We start from the raw sequence: 18,023 nt of genomic DNA, 5'->3' as shown, positions 1-18,023 counted from the left end.
TGTTTGCTTTTGTCACACAAATACAAAAAATACCTTTGCCAAAGCCATGTGGAAAGATCCTTTAACTTTAAAATGGAATGGCCCAGACCTAGTACTCATTTGGGGCCGAGGATCAGTATGCTTGTTTGACACTAAAGAAAATGCTGCGAGATGGCTACCAGAGAGACTTGTAAAACAAGCTGATGACCCTCCAGTGACATTTCACATATCCAGGGAAGAAACACTTCCCAGAGAGAATCTCCTTTTTTCCATAACAGGACAAAGCTGGAAGAACCTCTACTTATCTTAATCCTCCTACTCACAATCGGATCTGTTATTATAATTAAAATCATGTCTTTTGTATGTTAACAGATTAAAGCCATTAAGATGCAGCCTTTATAGGTCCATTATGACAGACTGGAGCTGGCAGATCAAGGTGTTGCCACCGAAGATCTACCACCTGCAGCTGTCACTCTCCCTTGATCTTACATTTTGTACTTATTTACTATACTGCTGTCCTTTACACCTCTGCTATCGCTGCGGTCTACCTGTCTTGGTCAAATAACTACCCCTCCTTTAGGAGCTGCATAAGATTCAGACCTATGCATATCAGCTCACAATAAAGTGAGTGCGATATTGGCACCAACGTGGGTGCAAGGCAAAACACTGCAAGGGAAGGTCCCTATCTGACCGCTTCTGAATTCCCTGAGAGATATACCTGGCTTGCATGGAGGTTGGTACCATAACTGTTATCACTAAGGCAGTGCCTCGCTCTCCAGCCACATAGGCCCTGCCTCTCCTCCTCAAAAGGTACCAAGGGCCAAAGATTGTGGGAGAAAGTCATCCCCATGGGAGGAGTTGGGTCCCTACTCCCCCAGTTGGTTAATGCCCACCTCTGCAAAGCGGGCCTCCCCCTCTTTTTGTATAAAAGAAGGGAGGAGATGTTGGGAGCTATGAACCAAACCTTGGCCATGTTAACAGAAACCGCCATATAGCAAGTTAAATTTCTACTTCCTCACCTAATATTCAACTACCAGAAACAAAGACTGCCAGATAGCAAGTTAACTTTCTACTTCCTCACCTAATATTCAGCTACCAGAAACAATGGATCATACACTTGGCTAAACACTCCCCCATCCTCCCGGTAGCTGATGAAGAGTCATTATTGACCTCCAAAGTATTCAGTTAATTCTGGCAGCCTACATGGTCTTAATCACCCAATGAGAAAAATATAACTACAATATAAATTATAATTTAGACTAATAGGCTCCCCTGTCTGATGCTGACTTACAATACCAGACTCTTAACATTAATTCACGTCTTCTCCCTCTGCCTGCCTCAGATTAACTTCACCTACCCTGATCCCAGCTCTTCCCACTTGCTTTAGCCAGGATCAGAGCTATTCCTCAGGCCCCTCCTTCCTTAGCCCTTACCCTATCTCTTTCAGGGATAAGTACACTGCCACTCCAATGGACACTCTCAAACTTAAACTCTTATTCTCTTCCTACTCTTCCCCTGATCCCAAAATGCCCCTCTGCCTCCTCTTGCCCCAAGACCTCTATCTCTCGCCTCTGAATGCTCATTCTCCCTTTACACCTGGCACTTTGACAAGAGTAACAAGTGCCTTTATTCTCCTTTTTATCTTCTCACAGGGTGCACAGAACCCATCTTTCTCATCTTCTCTATAACAGGTGTCCTCTATCAACTGTCCTGAAGCCAGCTCAATACATGGATGGTATAAGAAAAGTCTCTCTTTTGCTCAGTCATAACAACATGCTACACTGGTGCTATTGATCTCACCACTTTTCCACCTCTAGCCACCATGAAACTGCCTCCTCCTCACCTGCTCTGAAGAGACACCCATCAACCACATTATACAGCACCCCCCATAAGAACTCATCACCCTTATGGTCAGAATGACCTTCATCTCTTATTATTAACAAAAGGCTGAAATGTTAGGTCAGGACAAAATGGAGTCACTGAGGACAGCAGGAGGACAACAGAGAAATAAGGAAGTGGATCATCCACATTACTCAAGGAACCACCCAATCATTATCCCTTCCTTGCCTAACAATGTCCCAGGTCTAGGATTCCTGCCCTTCTTATCTCCCACCTGGTCACTTCTGGTCGCATACTCTATGGCTAATATAAAGAACAAAGGAGATCCTTCCCCGAACTGAAGAGTTCTATATAGTCCACTGTCTGTGATCCCAAGTCAACTGCTCCGCTCTTGAGAGTCAGTTCTGGCAGCTCATGTTTTTCCCTGAATAAAAACTTCCATCTTTGCCTCAGAGTGGTCTCTGTGGTCTTGGTCATTTATGAATCTTACAGATACCTCTCCCCCCAAAATCAGCAGGAGTTACCACAACTACTGAGAATAAAACCATAAACTAGGAACAAGTCCAATGTATATTTCTTTTATATTATTATTTCTTTCATATAGATTTCTAAAAAAAAAAAAACAATCTTGTAAGATCATTCCAAATGTATGTGCCATATTATGCAGCTAGCTACATGGGGGTACTGGGAAACTTAAACTGAGCTTGTAGGATTTACAAGCAAGTACCCTCAACAGCTGAGACATCTCCTCAGCCCCGAAATTATAGTTTAAAAGAAAAGATAAACTCCCTTTCAATGGCTGAGATCACTGACTACGAGAGTCAATATCACTGCATCTTGACCAGTTAGCTAAAAGCAAGCTTACAGTCAACTATGTCAGAAAAAGGAGATATGGAGAAAAACACAATAGTTGTTGGAAAGATCAGTGATATTTCTTTAATTTTTAATAACTTAAAATACCTGATGGTCTTCAAACAGTGTCAAAGTATGGGCCAAGAGCTTGATAATCCCATTATCTACAGAACTGTGTTCAATTCCCATGAAAATCAAGGGTTCCTCTAAAGAATTACAGAACTGTCTTAGGAGCTGAAGGCTGTTTGTAATTCATCTCCCATGGGGAAGCACAAATCTGCACTCTGTCTTCCTGTCCACCATCTCACTCCACACTTTCATTCATAGAAAACCTTCTGCATACTAAAATTCTTTTACATGAGTAGGAGACTCTTGCCATTTTTCTGATCAGTCCGCTTATTATTATAAATCATGATTTCCTACTTCCCACTAACTCTACTCTTCTCAATATATTCATGGTTGTGTGGTCAGCAGAACCAACTCTCACTGGTAACAGTAACAGTACTGCAATGCCTAACTTTAAGAACTGTGGAGAATGTATGGTTTATATCTAATTAGAGGAAAAAGAACTCATAAAGGTTAGCTTAAAATACTTGTAAAACTAGCCGGGCGTGGTGGCGCACACCTTTAATCCCAGCACTCGGGAGGCAGAGGTAGGAGGATTGCCATGAGTTCAAGGCCACCCTGAGATGACAGAGTTAATTCCAGGTCAGCCTGGACCAGAGTGAGACCCTACCTCGAAAAAAAAAAAAAAAAAAAAAAAAAAAAAAAAAAAAAAAAAACCAACAACAAAAAAAACAACAACTTGTAACTGACATTGCTTTTCAGTATTGTGAAGTTTGGTAGAATTTGTCTGAGATCATAGTAGATCCTTGAAATATAAATTAAAAAAACTGTGAGATGAAGCTCTGGTTTTATGGGCAAGATTTTATCACTGTAAGAAAACATTTTTTAGGATAACTAAGCAATATTTTTGTCTCTCAGAATACTAGCAAACCATTACATCAGCTGGATCTACTTATACTCAGAAAATTTTATTCATACTTTAATATTATCCCTATAAAGTTAAGCTGTACAATTATATTTTGCTTCCTATTAAAATATAGTAATTTTAGAAAGTTGCTTGAAAATTTAATGACATAAAAATTTATATGTCAACTTACAAGTAAAAATATAGGGAGATACAGGTTATATATATATATGTGTGTGTGTGTGTGTGTGTGTGTGTGTGTGTGTGTGTGTGTGTGTGTGTATGTATTTTTTTCCCCCAAAGTAGGGTCTCACTCTAACCCAGGTTGACCTGGAATTCACTACATAGTCTCAGGGTGGCCTTGAACTCACAGTGACCTTTCCTACCTCTGCCTCCTGAGTGCTCAAATTAAAGGCATGTACCACCACACCTGCCTGTTGTTTTTTTATTAGCATGCAAAAAATTAATTTCATTAATTAATTAACCATTCTTCTCCCTTTGTGCTCCCCCATCATATCCTCCTTTCTACCTTCCTATTACATGTTTCCTTTGGAAACCTTTCCCCTTATCATCATCTCTTGCTCTCCTCTCCTGGTCTCATATAGTTTCATAGCCCACATTCACTTTCACAGGGCCTTATTTACACATATAAAAACATTAAAAGTTAGAATTAGCATATGAGAGAGAACATGAATTTTGTTCTCCTAGGTCTGGGTTACCTCACTCAGTATAATTTTTTTCAATTTCATTCATTTTCCTGCAACTTTTAGAACTTAATTTTTTTTAAAGCCAGGTAAAATTCCACTGTGTTCTATAGTAGACTCTCATTATCCTCTCATTAGCTGATGGACATTGAGGCTGATTCCATTTCCCTATTGTGAATAGAGCAGCATTAAATATGATCTCTGTGGCTGGATAGCGAGTCCTTTGGGCATATGCCCAAGAGTGGTAAAAGCTAGATCATATGGCAGTTCAACTTTTAGGTTTTGGAGAAACTTCCACATTGGTTTTCATAGTAGATGTAGCAATATACATTCCACCAACAGCGAAGAAGAGTTCCCCTCTTCCCACACATGAAAATATCTTTAAAATATTTAACCCATTAAACAATGTTTCCTAGTTTGCATCTCTTAAAAGTATCCAACCAACTATAATATTTTAAGTATCTTATACCAGCCCCAAAGCATTAAGAAATCCAACATATGTGTCACACCCTTCACATCTTCATTGTTAGAAAACATCCAGCTATGCATGATTTGCAATGAAGGCCCTGCTCTAGGCAGAGGAACTTGTAATTTAATTATAACAATATGAATGCAATGAAGTTCATGGCACATTTTCAGTTAATAATTGGAATAGTCAGTAAACAGAGCTTCACCAAGCAGAAAGTAGAAGCAGTGAGGCAGCTATGTTCTATTCATCATTGCTGACTTACTTTACATAGCCAAGTGTCAGTTCAGAAAAATCCACAAAAAATTAGTGATAAAAAATATATATATATATATATATTATATATATAGCTAAACCAACTAGTTTATCAAGACAAACAAAGTAATTATCAGGAATGCCCAAGACTGTATGCCTGCTGATAGAAGGGAATAATGGGAACATATAACTACATTATTTTAAATTACGAACACAGTTTATGAAACCAAAAATCTAATAGAAGTCTACTCCTAAGCCTGAGCTATAACTAGAAATAGGTAAATGACAAAATGTTTTAAATTACAAACCATAGAGGTGACTTTTCTGCTACAAGCTGGAGGAGGGGAAAACATGTATATGGCCTCTTGCTAGTAGCAGTAACAAGGTCAGACATCACATTAAAATGTACATATTAGAGAAATTGAGTTCTTCCAAAATCTAATCTGCTGGAGAGGCAGTGGTTTTCGCTTAATAGACAAGGTAGAACTCATGTATCTCATTCACAGCTGCAATGCTAAAGCACACACCTAAGTTAATGCTTGTCACACTCAGGCTATCAATTGACCGTATGCTATGACATCACAATTTCAACTAACCCACAGCTTAAAATGTTAACTCTTGAGTTAAGAATTTATTATAGATGCAGAAGAAAAGACAAAAACGAATCTTTTTTTCTGGACAAAGTTCCTATGGTAGCATATGAATATATTATTTAGTTTTCTGTATACTTTCAACTCACATAAATACTAAAATTCAATTTTTCTTATTGGTAGGTAGTTTGGCTCCAAATATAAAAAGCTCCCCAATTTAAAATATTGCTTACTTGAAATTCACCCCGTTGAGAAGTTACCTTTTTTGTCCTTTGGCTCTGACTGAATATCTCTCTCTCTATAATCCATCTATCTATCTATCTATCTATCTATCTATCTATCTATCTATCTATCTATCTATCTATCAGCTGTGTTTGTGAGTGTGTGTGTGTATTTTTTTTCTGCTTTATTAACTAGGCTATGAATCCCCTAAGGGAATGAACATGTCAGCTATCCTCTTGAATAAAATAAAAGTGAAAAGAAGTAGAAAATTTTCCTAAGACATAAAACAACACATAATCATAGCATAGACTCCACTCAAATACTTATTTTTGACAAAGAAAAAGTAAAGAAACCAAGTATTTTAGGCAATAATCTGTTAGTAGAAAAGAACAGATAATACCAGTAAGTTCACAGTTTTGATAACATATATAAGTTGTCAAAGAACATCATTCCTATTTCTAAAATTGAGAAGGTAGGGCAGGATGCCATTGTAGCTAGCATACTCAATACCTCTTTAACATAAATTTTGGTGACTTTCAAAGCCAGTCCACAGGGAATACCTTTCTATTCTAAAAGTACCCTCCTGTGTCCTCCCCTGCTACAGGCATTCTTTTACAAACATTCTCTTACTTTGGGAAGGTAACTAAGAAAATATAATTGGTTGGAAACATTTTCTCTTCTTTTCTATTAAAACGTTTGCTAGTGACAGCCTTTAATAGCTTAGCCCTATGGCAGCTGTCCTCTTCCCTCAGACTCACTGTGAAACAAATACTCAAAGGAAGTAGCATATATGTACAGGAGACATCAACAGTATAGCCTAACAATTATAATGTAGACGAATGTAGATAACAAGTATAATATAGATGAATGTAGATAACAAGTATAATGTAGATGAATGTAGATAACAAGTATAATGTAGATGAATTTCCCCATGAAAAAAAATTTTAAGATAATTCAGCTTTGGAGGAAACTTGGTTCAATTACTGTATTAATTTGGGCAAGAACATAGGAGAAATTTTACTCTTAATGCTGCCAATGCTTACTGTATGAATTTGGATTTGTCATTGCTATGTAGTAAACAGAAATGATAGTGGGAAGTATATAATAAAAATTTATACACATTGGCAGGAAAATACAAGTGTTCCTATCAGCTGCTAAATGATTAGATAATTTCCTTTAGTAAAACTGAAGACATCAGAGAATATATAAATAAAAATGATAATACACATTTGTCTTATAATCTTTAGGTCAAAGTCCTAATGTCAAATGTACAAAATAATAAAGTTTTGTAAAACTCTCAATGCCTGATAGCATAGATATGAAAAATAATAAGAGGAATTTAATGTTTGTCTCTATGGTACCCTAAAGAGAATTTAACATGGAAAAATCCACTTGACTATTAAAAATACAAACTAAGTAATGCTAAAACAATCTCATATTTGTACTTATTTCAAGAGACATCATAACTAATTGAATGATATTAGTATTGTACAATGCCTAGTTCAAATTGTATAAAGAAGTAGGCCCTCCCCTTTCTATTAATTTCAGGAAGTTTTTAATCCAATTTCAGGAAGAACTGTAATAGCTCCCATGAACATGAACATGGGTTCTCAGATCCTATGTGGATTCTGATGGCACCAAAGGTTCTTGGAAGTTGTGTGAAGTTTGATGTCATTTCATCAGCACAGGTTTCATTAAAGTCTAAGTCAGTAAGCCTCAACATGATCACAAAGACTCCTAAGCCACCCACCTTCGAGTTTATCAATAAGCCTGAAAAGTTCAAATACTGCTCCATAATCAAACCTAGAAGTACTCATGGTCTTGGCAAACCAGGTATCTATACTCAAAGGGGGTTTATCTGCCAACAGATCAGTTCTTTTCCAACCTTAAAATTTGGGTTGGGCAGCCTCAGGTGTTCCCAGCGTCAGTTATAGCAGCATATTTTATTTGAGGTCTGATTAGTCCAAGTGTTCTCTCTCTGAAATATCTCCAGTAGCTTAAGAAAGACAAGTGCTCAGGAATTTTCTTCCTTGAAAGTTAAATGCTTTCCTGACACTTTCAAAACTAAAGATTACTCTTGGCACTGATGGAGCATACTGATGCTATGTTGCCATAACACAGAGACAACTTCATATTGCGCCTGGCTGGCATTTTTCTGTTAGGACTATGCTATCCCATGATAAGGACCCATTTAGGACCATGGGGCACTGAAAAGCCATGTATTTCCAACACAAGGACAAATGCAAAACTTCCAGTGGGGTATGTCACCAGTATCATACATGTAGTTATCCACCTTAAAATGTTGAAAATGAAAAGCTTTACCTTTTAATATTCAGCAATGCCCAAGGTATTCCAGAGGGAGTATGAAATGCAGGTAGCAATTTCACACCAAGTTCCACCGCTTTCTTTCGAAATATCTGAAAAGTTAAACAATTAAGTAAGCTACTATTGTAAGAAAAACAAAATGCTCTACACTATTATCTCATATTTAGCACTTTTTAACACTTAAGTTTGAAATAATGAAATAATATTAGCTAGTAAAAGAGGAACTGGTCCAGGGCCATCATCCTGTGAGATTATTTAGTTATTTCTAATTTTGGTTGTACATTAGAACATTGAGGGGAAAGATGGCAATGCATGTGTTGTGTGAGTCCTACTTCATAATTCTTAGTTTCTATGGCTTAGGTTCCTGAGTGGGCAGTTTAAAGCATAACAAGCAACCCAGGTAATTTCAACATGCATATAAAAGGTGAGAGGGAGAATTGCTATTGTCACTAGGCTCATCATGGACTGAGGCCCGGGAGATCTGGTCTTCCTTACCTTCAGCATAGTTGCTTTTTAGGGGACAGAAAAAAGTCTTAGGCAGACATATTATCCCAAGTAATCTATTTATCCTCAGCCCTTGCAGCTTTAGCTTTCATTGATATTAGGTGAAATGGAAAAAAATGTTAAAATAGGCACAGATTAATATCTAAAACACAGATAAAATGAGAGCTGGAGATGGCAAAATCTTTCAGATGACAGTAAGGTTCTATGGTGGAGACAACATTTAGATGTGTGGATGCAGCATTTTAGCAATTTAAAAACTGGAGTTTTAATAGCCACCCTGAAAATGAGAGGGGACTAAAGAGTTAATAACTCTTCTTAAAACTAGCAGGCAATAAAGAAGTCATGGGGGGGGGGGTAAAAAAAAAGAAGTCACAGAGACATGCAGTCCCTTAACTCAGAAGATCTTGAGGGAACAGAAACCATCTTGTGGGTTATTCTCCCTAGACAATTTGGCTAAAAAAGCTTATTCTGAGCAAGAACACAAATAACTACAGTCCCTTATCTACTTCTCTTAGACCTACAGCCTGTACAGTGTGTTTTTCTGAGGACCCTCCTTATAAGCCTGCCCTCCAGCCTGGCCAAGTACTTCAGCCTTCATTCTGTGGGAAGACTGCTGTCCCTTGCTGTTTCTCTCAATAAACAGTCTGTGTGTAGAGAACAAGTCTGGTGTTCTCTTTCTCTTATCTCTTCCACATTCCTTACATTCTGGTGCAGTGACTCAGATCAGAGCCCTCCAGGGCTTTCAGGCCATGCCCTCCCTTCTCTTTCTCTATCCTCTCTACTTCTCTGCCAATGTTTCACTCCCTCAGGGGCACAAAAACTCACTGTACTCACTACTCTGAAGTAAACAGCCACCTGTGACCTTCAGCCTCCAGTCCTTCTAGCTTGATACCTGGGGGATTCTTCCTTTTCTTCTTCTTTCACTGGACTTTTGAACTCCAGACTAGAGGTCTCTTGCCATGAGATGCATGGCATCCACACCCTCATCAAATTACAACTTCAGGACAAGGTATATGTTCTTGGTCTGTGGCAGAGACGCCCCACCCCAGACCTTATAAGCTCTGGGAGTTTCTCAATTTTCGGTCCATGAACAATCAGAGACTCCGGGAGCCTCCCACATGTCATTCCACCAGACAACTTAAGCATTTTGAGTGTGGGGACGTTCCCTCCTAATCCTCCCTAAGACTGGGAGACATCCCGGTGGCAGGACTGGCCACACTAGTCCTTGTCCAAAATGGGCTCTAAATTATATGTTCCAAAAAACACCCCATTGGCATGTCTCAAGTCTAATTTAAAAGAACTCAAACTTCCTGAGCTCCTGCCTGCCAACGTATTCTGGCTCTCTGTTCACATTTGGAAACAATATTCCTTAGATAGTTGCCACCACTGATCTGGGTACTTTTGAGTTTTTCTTATTGATCTTGATAACTTCCTCAGAAAACACGCAAGTGATCTGAGGTTCTTTACTTTCCGGGCTCTTTTTCTCTCTGTTCTTGCCCTTCCTTTTGTTTTACCTATCAAATTCTCCTCTGTCGCCAAAAACCCTTTAAAATCTCTCTCTCACACACACACAGTTCTGCCTTCTAGCTATGGCTTGCCAGTGTCTCTCCCTCTCACTTCACATTCAAGCCATCACACAAAATCAAATACAAATTCTGCCCTCTTAAATAAACTCCTGTCTTTATTGGGTCTCTTTAACTTCTACATATGGATATCTAATTTTTCTCTCCTTTCTAAAAGTTAAAAATCACTATAAAGCTTTTAGGGTTTATTTGTTTTTTTCCTTTCTTTTCCCTTCTTTTCATTATAAGCCACCAAAGAAAAAATGTCAACTTGAAATTCAAACCACTGTCTGTTGCCCTGTTAAGATTAAGTCCTCACCAATTTCAAACAACTAAAATCTTAAAAGGATGTCTTTCCTTGTTTCATGATGTCATATGTAATGTTGGCCAACCATGTCTTGTCATATGTTCTATGTTCCATGTAGTCTAACCTTATGTATAACTAAATTTATGGTTAATTGTTCCAATGCTTATGGTCATTAAATATTCTGATGCTCATATATTTTAAGATAATGTTAAATAATTAAAACCAGGTTTACAATATATTTAAAGTAATTAACCTCTATGTTTTTGACAACATGCTTGTTCATGCTTACTATAATAATGGACATATTTGGATTTCAAATTCTAATCTTGCTTCTACAGAAAGAGATGCTTTTGGATCAGAAAAGATTTATAAGGTTAAAGATTATTGTAAGGTATATTATTAAAAGTATATGAAATTGGGGCTGGAGAGATGGCTTAGCGGTTAAGTGCTTGCCTGTGAAGCCTAAGGACCCCGGTTCAAGGCTCGGTTCCCCAGGTCCCACGTTAGCCAGATGCACAAGGGGGCGCACACGTCTGGAGTTCATTTGCAGAGGCTGGAAGCCCTGGCGCGCCCATTCTCTCTCTATCCCTCTATCTGTCTTTCTCTCTGTGTCTGTCGCTCTCAAATAAATAAATAAAAAATTAAAACAACTAAAAACAAAGTATATGAAATTGATATAGTAAGGTTATATGACTTGAACTGAAGGTTTGGGTTGCCTGTAGTAAAATGGGTTAACGTAACAGTTTTCATTCTTCTTATTTTTTCTCACCTTAATTATTCATATAGTTCAGACTTTACTCTTTGTAATAAGTTGATAAATTTATTGATATTGTCATGTTTCAAATCAAAGTTAAATTGAGCTACACCTGTATTTCCTACTGTTAATCTCTGACTACTAAAAAAAATGGTTAACAATGGGCTGGAGAGATGGCTTAGTGGTTAAGCACTTGCCTGTGAAGCCTAAGGACCCCGGTACAAGGCTCGATTCCCCAGGACCCACGTGAGCCAGATGCACAAGGGGACGCATGTGTCTGGAGTTCCTTTGCAGTGGCTAGAAGCCCTGGCGTGCCCACTCTCCTCTCTCTCTCTCTCCCTCTCTCTCTCTGTCACTCTCAAATAAATAAATAAAAATAAACAACAAAAAAATTAAAAAAAATGGTTAACAAAATCAAGATTCATTTTTAATGAGTTTGCTTATTTAAACCTCATCTAAATGTAACATAAAAGTCAAAAATATAAAATTAATGTAACTGGCCTTCTAAATATTCAAAAAAGGGGTGGAAGAGCCTAGGAAAACTTCTGACCCAGGGAAATGGGAAGAGAGACAATCAGAATCCAGACAGTCTATTTATAATTACTGATAGGGACAAAAAAAAAAAAAAAAAAAAAAAAACCATAAAAGCAGAAGTGAAAAAATCTTAGATGATCATATTAAAAAAAGTCTTATGGGAAGGACAATGCAAGTTTTTGTTGATAGTTATGAGATGATCTGACTAATAAACTGGAGAGGAAACTTAAAATGCTGATACATGTTTGATGAAAAATATCATAGAGTGGTTACATACATTTTAAGGTAAAAGTATGTAGATGAAGGTATAAGTAAAATATGTGGGTGAATGTATGAGTAACGCATGTAGATGAAGGTATGAGTAAAATGCGTAGGTGAAGGTATGAGTAAAGTGCATAGATGAAGGTATGAGTAAAGTGTGTAGATGAAGGTATGAGTAAAGTGTGTGGATGAAGATATGCATAAAGGATGTGGATGAAGGTATCAGTAAAGTGTGTGGATAAAGATATGCATAAAGGATGTGGATGAAGGTATGAGTGAAGTGTGTAGATGAAGACATGAGTAAAGGATGTGGATGAATGTATGAGTAAAGTGTGTAGATGAAGATATGCATAAAGGATGTGGATGAAGGTATGAGTAAAGTGTGTAGATGAAGGCATAAGTAAAGTGTATGGATGAACATATGAGTAAAGTATATAGATGAAGATATGAGTAAAGGATGTGGATGAAGGTATGAGTATGCTTAAGCAGAAGGTTAAAGACAAAGTTGATTAAGTCCTAAACTACTTGATCAGATTACTGACTCCTTGAGATACGTAAGATGACTATTAACCTAGGGTTTATATCAGAATAACAAAGGATGGCCCAGGCTGGTAACAGAATACTATGGTACTGAGGTGGTAAATTTAAAAACTTTAAACTCATTGATATTAATCTGGCCATGATAATGGTTGTATAAGACTGGCTTTAAAGTTCTCAACCAAGTTTGCTGTGTATCTCTATTTTTCAACCATTTGCTATTTAATAAGATTATTATATCTAAAAAAAAAAATGAAAAAAAAACCTGTAACCTTGTGATGCTTCCTGTCTTGTGCATGCTGCTTTACTGGGTGATTATGACTGAGATTATTGTCTAAGTATTATAAAAGGTGATTTAGTCATTGTGTCCTCATCCTTAGGGAAACTGAGGAAACTCCTCCTGTCCTAGAAAAGCCTGAAGTATACAATGCTAATATAGTTTGTCTAGGCTTCACATATTCCAGCAGTCATAAATACGGCCTCATGTTAAACTTGAAAATGGTTTAATGTTTAAAAGTAGTTGATGAAGAAATCACCTTATGTCTATCATAATGTCTCTAATGTATGTCATAATCAACTAATTTAGCTCAACAATGAACAGGTTTGGCTTTATTCTTTTTAATTTATTGTTTTTATTTTTTTCACAATTTTTATTTACATTTTCCATGATTATAAAAAATATCCCATGGTAATACTCTCCCTCTCCGCCCCCCCCCCCGCACTTTCCCCTTTGAAATTCCATTCTTCATCATATTACCTCCCCATCTCAATCACTGTACTTACATATATATAATAAAAAACCTATTAAGTACCCTCCTCCCTTCCTTTCTCTTCCCTTTATATCTCCGTTTAAATTTACTGGCCTCTGCTACCAAGTATTTTCCTTCTCACGCAGAAGCCCAATCATCTGTAGCTAGGATCCACATATGAGGGAGAACATGCGGTGCTTGGCTATCTGGGCCTTGGTTACTTCACTTACTATAATCCTTTCCAGATCCATCCATTTTTCTGCAAATTTCATAACTTCATTTTTCTTTACTGCTGAGTAGAACTCCATTGTATAAATGTGCCACATCCTCATTATCCACTCATCAGATGAGGGACATCTAGGCTGGTTCCATTTCCCAGCTATTATAAATTGAGCAGCAATAAACATGGTTGAGCACGTACTTCTAAGGAAATGAGATGAGTCCTTAGGATATATGCCTAGGAGTGCTATAGCTGGGTCATATGGTAGATCAATCTTTAGCTGTTTTAGGAACCTCCACACTGATTTCCACAATGGCTGGACCAGACTGCATTCCCACCAGCAGTGTAGAAGGGTTCCTCTTTTTCCACATCCCTGCCAACATTTATGATAATTTGTTTTCATGATGGTTTGGCTTTATTCTTAAGCTATGTATAATCAGTCTCAGTCAAGGTTTTACTCAAGTAATTGTATCATTTCTTGTATCTTAACTTCATTGCTTATATATATATTGATATTAAAGACATTTTGTGCTCTAGACAAACGATCTTAAATGCTGCTGTTCTGCTTCCAGTTTGTGGGATAATTTGTACTCATCATACAGGTATCTAAACTAATCATATACGTTACCAAACACAAATGCCGAAATTTTATGCTGTCTTACTTGACATGTTCTGTCTGTACTTATACCTATTAAATATTTAAAAAATAAGATGTGCCTACGCTCTAAAAGTCTGATTATCTGTATTCCTCTTACCTTGTTTACATAATTAGAACTTAATTCTCTATAACAACACGATAAATAAATTTATCATGCCATACCTCCTATTACAATAAAAATAAATAATAAATAAGAAAAGTTAAAGGCCTCTGGCCTATAGTTATATCTTGTACTGTAATAAACCTTTATGCCAACTATGTTCCTTACTGCATGGTCTTTTGTACCAACACTGTAGGCTTTTGTACGATTTCAAGGTCATACTTTGTATTACAGCTTGCAACAAGTACTAAAATTGTCTTGTGTTCGTAATTCCATAACACAGGTACATATATCTCTCTACTAATTAACCATTTTTTCAGGCTTTGATAGTGATTTTCCCTGGACTCAAGTTGATGGAAAAATAGACAGATTCTCTACTCCATCTCTGGTGTTGGTTCTATAAGTCTATTTCCCATATCAATATCAAAGTTAACAAGCTCAAAATATTTTAATTAGTTGTATTATTTATTAAAACCCTACCTGAATGTGACAAAAGAATCAAAACTAAGCTTTTATTTTGCTATATAGGACACCTGTTTACAGCTATAGTTTTATTAAATGTTTTATTTTTGTATGTTTTCCAATTGGGTAAGACTTTCATTTATTTGCTATAAACTCATTCTAATAAATAAAATTGGGCCTAATTATATATTTCATTGCATTATACAACAAATATAATTATATAAAATATAATTTTGGGGACTTGCAGTTAAGATGGCGGTGTAGGTACCATGCCAAAGCAGCCTAGGGGTGAAAAAGCAAAAAAAAAAAACAAAACAAAACAAAAAAAAAAAAAACCCCAGCAAAATACACACTTGTACTAAAAAGTGAGGTGTATAGGAAATTGAAACAGCAGCGGAGAAGTAGGAGAGATCCAGAGCAGCAGGAACATGCACGGACCAGCAGAAGCTGCTCCTGCAATGCAGGTCTACACGTGAGACCACGGTGGCACATGCCAGCCAGCCACCAGGCTTGGCTTGAGCCGCAGTAAAAGCCAGGCAAAGGGATTTTCCACTCACACCGGAGTTCTCCGCAAACTGCAGAAATGTGAAGGGAGAATGGCAGTGAACAACGGAGGAGCAGATTACAAGGTAGAAGAACATGTGGAACAGCAGGCAAACTAGAGCAGCATTGGCTCCCTCCCCTTCCCCACCGCCAGTACCCAGCCCTCCAGAACAGAGTAGCATTTCAGGCACCAGCCACACCTACTTTAACTGACAGAGCACCAAAGAGGGACCCAATCAAGAGTGCAGCCGAGACCAAAATCATCCAAAAGGTAACTGGAATTACACCAGGTCAGCACCCGCCTAATAAACGTGGAATGTATGCCTGAACCAGAAGTGCTAACTGCACCTTCCATAGCAGGATAAATTATATGTGAAATTGGATGGATGGTCCAATTTGCCATTCTTAAATAAGCTGTATTTTGTGCTTGTTATTTGTTGCTTCTTGAATTATAGTTGCTTTGTTTACTCTTCTGTTATACATTAGGGAATGGTCTCACATGGTTCACAAGCTGACTTGGAACCCTCTACAGACCAGAAATCTTATTAACTGCCTTGTTGTCAGGATTAAGGTAATGGGCGAGGCACCACACAGCCTAAGGGACAAACAGAGGATCTGGTTGTCATAATACCTACTCTTGGATAAATACTCTGTGCTGTTTTTCATTTTAAGTGTACATTGTTTAGTTAAATTTTAGAATCTGCCTGTATTTTGTTCCACTTAGCCTACTTGTATACTGTCATAGCAGGCACATCCAACACCTAGAGTCACTTTTGTAGATACTCTGAGAGTCTTCAAATCACACCTACTGCCTTAAGCTCCTACCCTGAAGATATATAACATCAGATTGACTGATACATCTCATAATACACAGTTAGCTGGAAAATCCAATCATAAAATAATCCAAGATGCAAAAATATATACATTTTAACACAAAACACCAAAAATTAAGACAATATATGTCCAACAAAAATATTAATACATCAGAAATGACGTCCAGTGAGAAGGAGTTAGAGTAAATACCTGAGAAAGATTTCAAAAGACTGATTATAAATATGTTCAAAGAACTCAAAAAAGAAATCAAAGACAGCAAAGAAGACAAAGGACTCCGGTTTAATGACATAAAGAGGTCAATATTACACATAAATAAGTAAATAGAAATAATAAAGAAAAACCAACACAGTTAATGAAATAAAAAACTAGAAAACATCAGTAGTAGAATGGATGAAGGAGAGGACAGAATATCTTGGGAAGACCAGCTGACAGATTTAATATAGTCCAACAAAGAGAAAGACACAATAATAGAAAAGTATGAGTGAGAATTTCAAGATATTCGGGACACTATGAAAAGATCAAACATAAGAATTCAGGGCATAGTAGAAGGAGGAGAATTTCACTCCAAAGGCATAGTTGGCATCTTCAACAAAATCATAGAAGAAAACTTCCCCCAAATTGGGAAAGAGGTGCCAATGCAGACACAGGAATCCTTTAGAACACCAGCCAGACTTAACCTGTAAAGAACCTCTCCTCACCATATTATAATCAAACTACTAAACATACAAACCAAAGAAAAAATATAGAAAGCAGTCAGAGAAAAAAATCAAGTTACCTACAGAGGCAAGCCTATCAGGATTACAACAGATTACTCAAGGCAAACATTAAAAACCAGAAGGGCATGGAGAGATTGTATTCCAAGTTCTAAAAGATAACAACTGTCAACCAAGATTACTTTATCCTGCAAAGCTATCTATTCAAATACACAGAGAAATAAGGACATTCCATGACAATAGCAGGCTAAAGGACTATTTGAAGACAAAACCAGCTCTATAGAAAATACCTGAAAGAATCCTCCATGCTGAAGAAAAAGAAAAGCACACATATATGGAACCAGGAAAAAACAAATAGTACTCAAATATTAGTTAACAGAAGAGAGCAAAGGTAAAACCGGAAGAACTAAAAAAAAATGGCAAAAATGAATACACACCTTTCAATAATATCTCTTAATATCAACGGCCTCAATGGCCCAACCAAAAGACATAGGTTGGCAGACTGAGTTAAAAAGAAGGACCCTTCAATTTGTTGCCTCCAAGAAACCCACCTTTCTACAAAGGATGGAAACTGTCTTAGGGTGAAAGGTTAGAACACAGTGTTTAAAGCAAATGGACCTAGAAAACAAGCAGGGGTTGCTATCCTACTATCTGACAAGGTAGACTTCAGTCCAACATTAGTTAAGAAAGATAAGGAAGCCCACTTTATATTGATTAAAGGCATCCTCCAACAGGAGGGCATTACAATCCTAAACATATATGTACCTAACATGGGGACCCCCAAAATCATCAAAGAAACGCTACTGGAACTTAGGTCACAGGTAACACCAAACACAGTGGTAGTGGGTGACTTCAACACCCCACACTCAACAATTGGCAAGTCATCCTGGGAAAAAATAAACAGAGAGGCATCTGGACTAAATGAGGTCATAGAAGGAATGGACCTAACAGATATATACAGGACATTTCATCCAAATGCTGCAAAATATACATTCTTTTCAAGAGCACATGGAACATTCTCTAAAATAGACCATATACTAGGACACAAAGAAAATCTTAACAAATACAGGAAAATTTGAAATA

The 18,023-nt window shown here is 37.3% G+C and overlaps 1 protein-coding gene across 3 annotated transcripts in view; it reads right to left on the bottom strand.

The window, feature by feature from the left end:
* Positions 1-18,023, bottom strand: part of Man1a1 (mannosidase alpha class 1A member 1) — a 248,649-nt gene that overhangs the window by 108,622 nt on the left and 122,004 nt on the right. For all 3 annotated transcript variants that reach the window (XM_045158200.1, XM_045158202.1, XM_045158201.1), the window contains one exon: positions 8,200-8,294. In XM_045158200.1, the coding sequence (XP_045014135.1) occupies positions 8,200-8,294 (95 nt within the window). The remainder of the gene's footprint in view (positions 1-8,199; positions 8,295-18,023) is intronic.

Source organism: Jaculus jaculus, chromosome 9 (genome assembly GCF_020740685.1).
Source record: "Jaculus jaculus isolate mJacJac1 chromosome 9, mJacJac1.mat.Y.cur, whole genome shotgun sequence".
NCBI classification, from domain to species: Eukaryota; Metazoa; Chordata; class Mammalia; order Rodentia; family Dipodidae; genus Jaculus; species Jaculus jaculus.
Note: the sequence above shows the minus strand (reverse complement) of the source record. Positions and strands in the feature narration are given on the sequence as shown.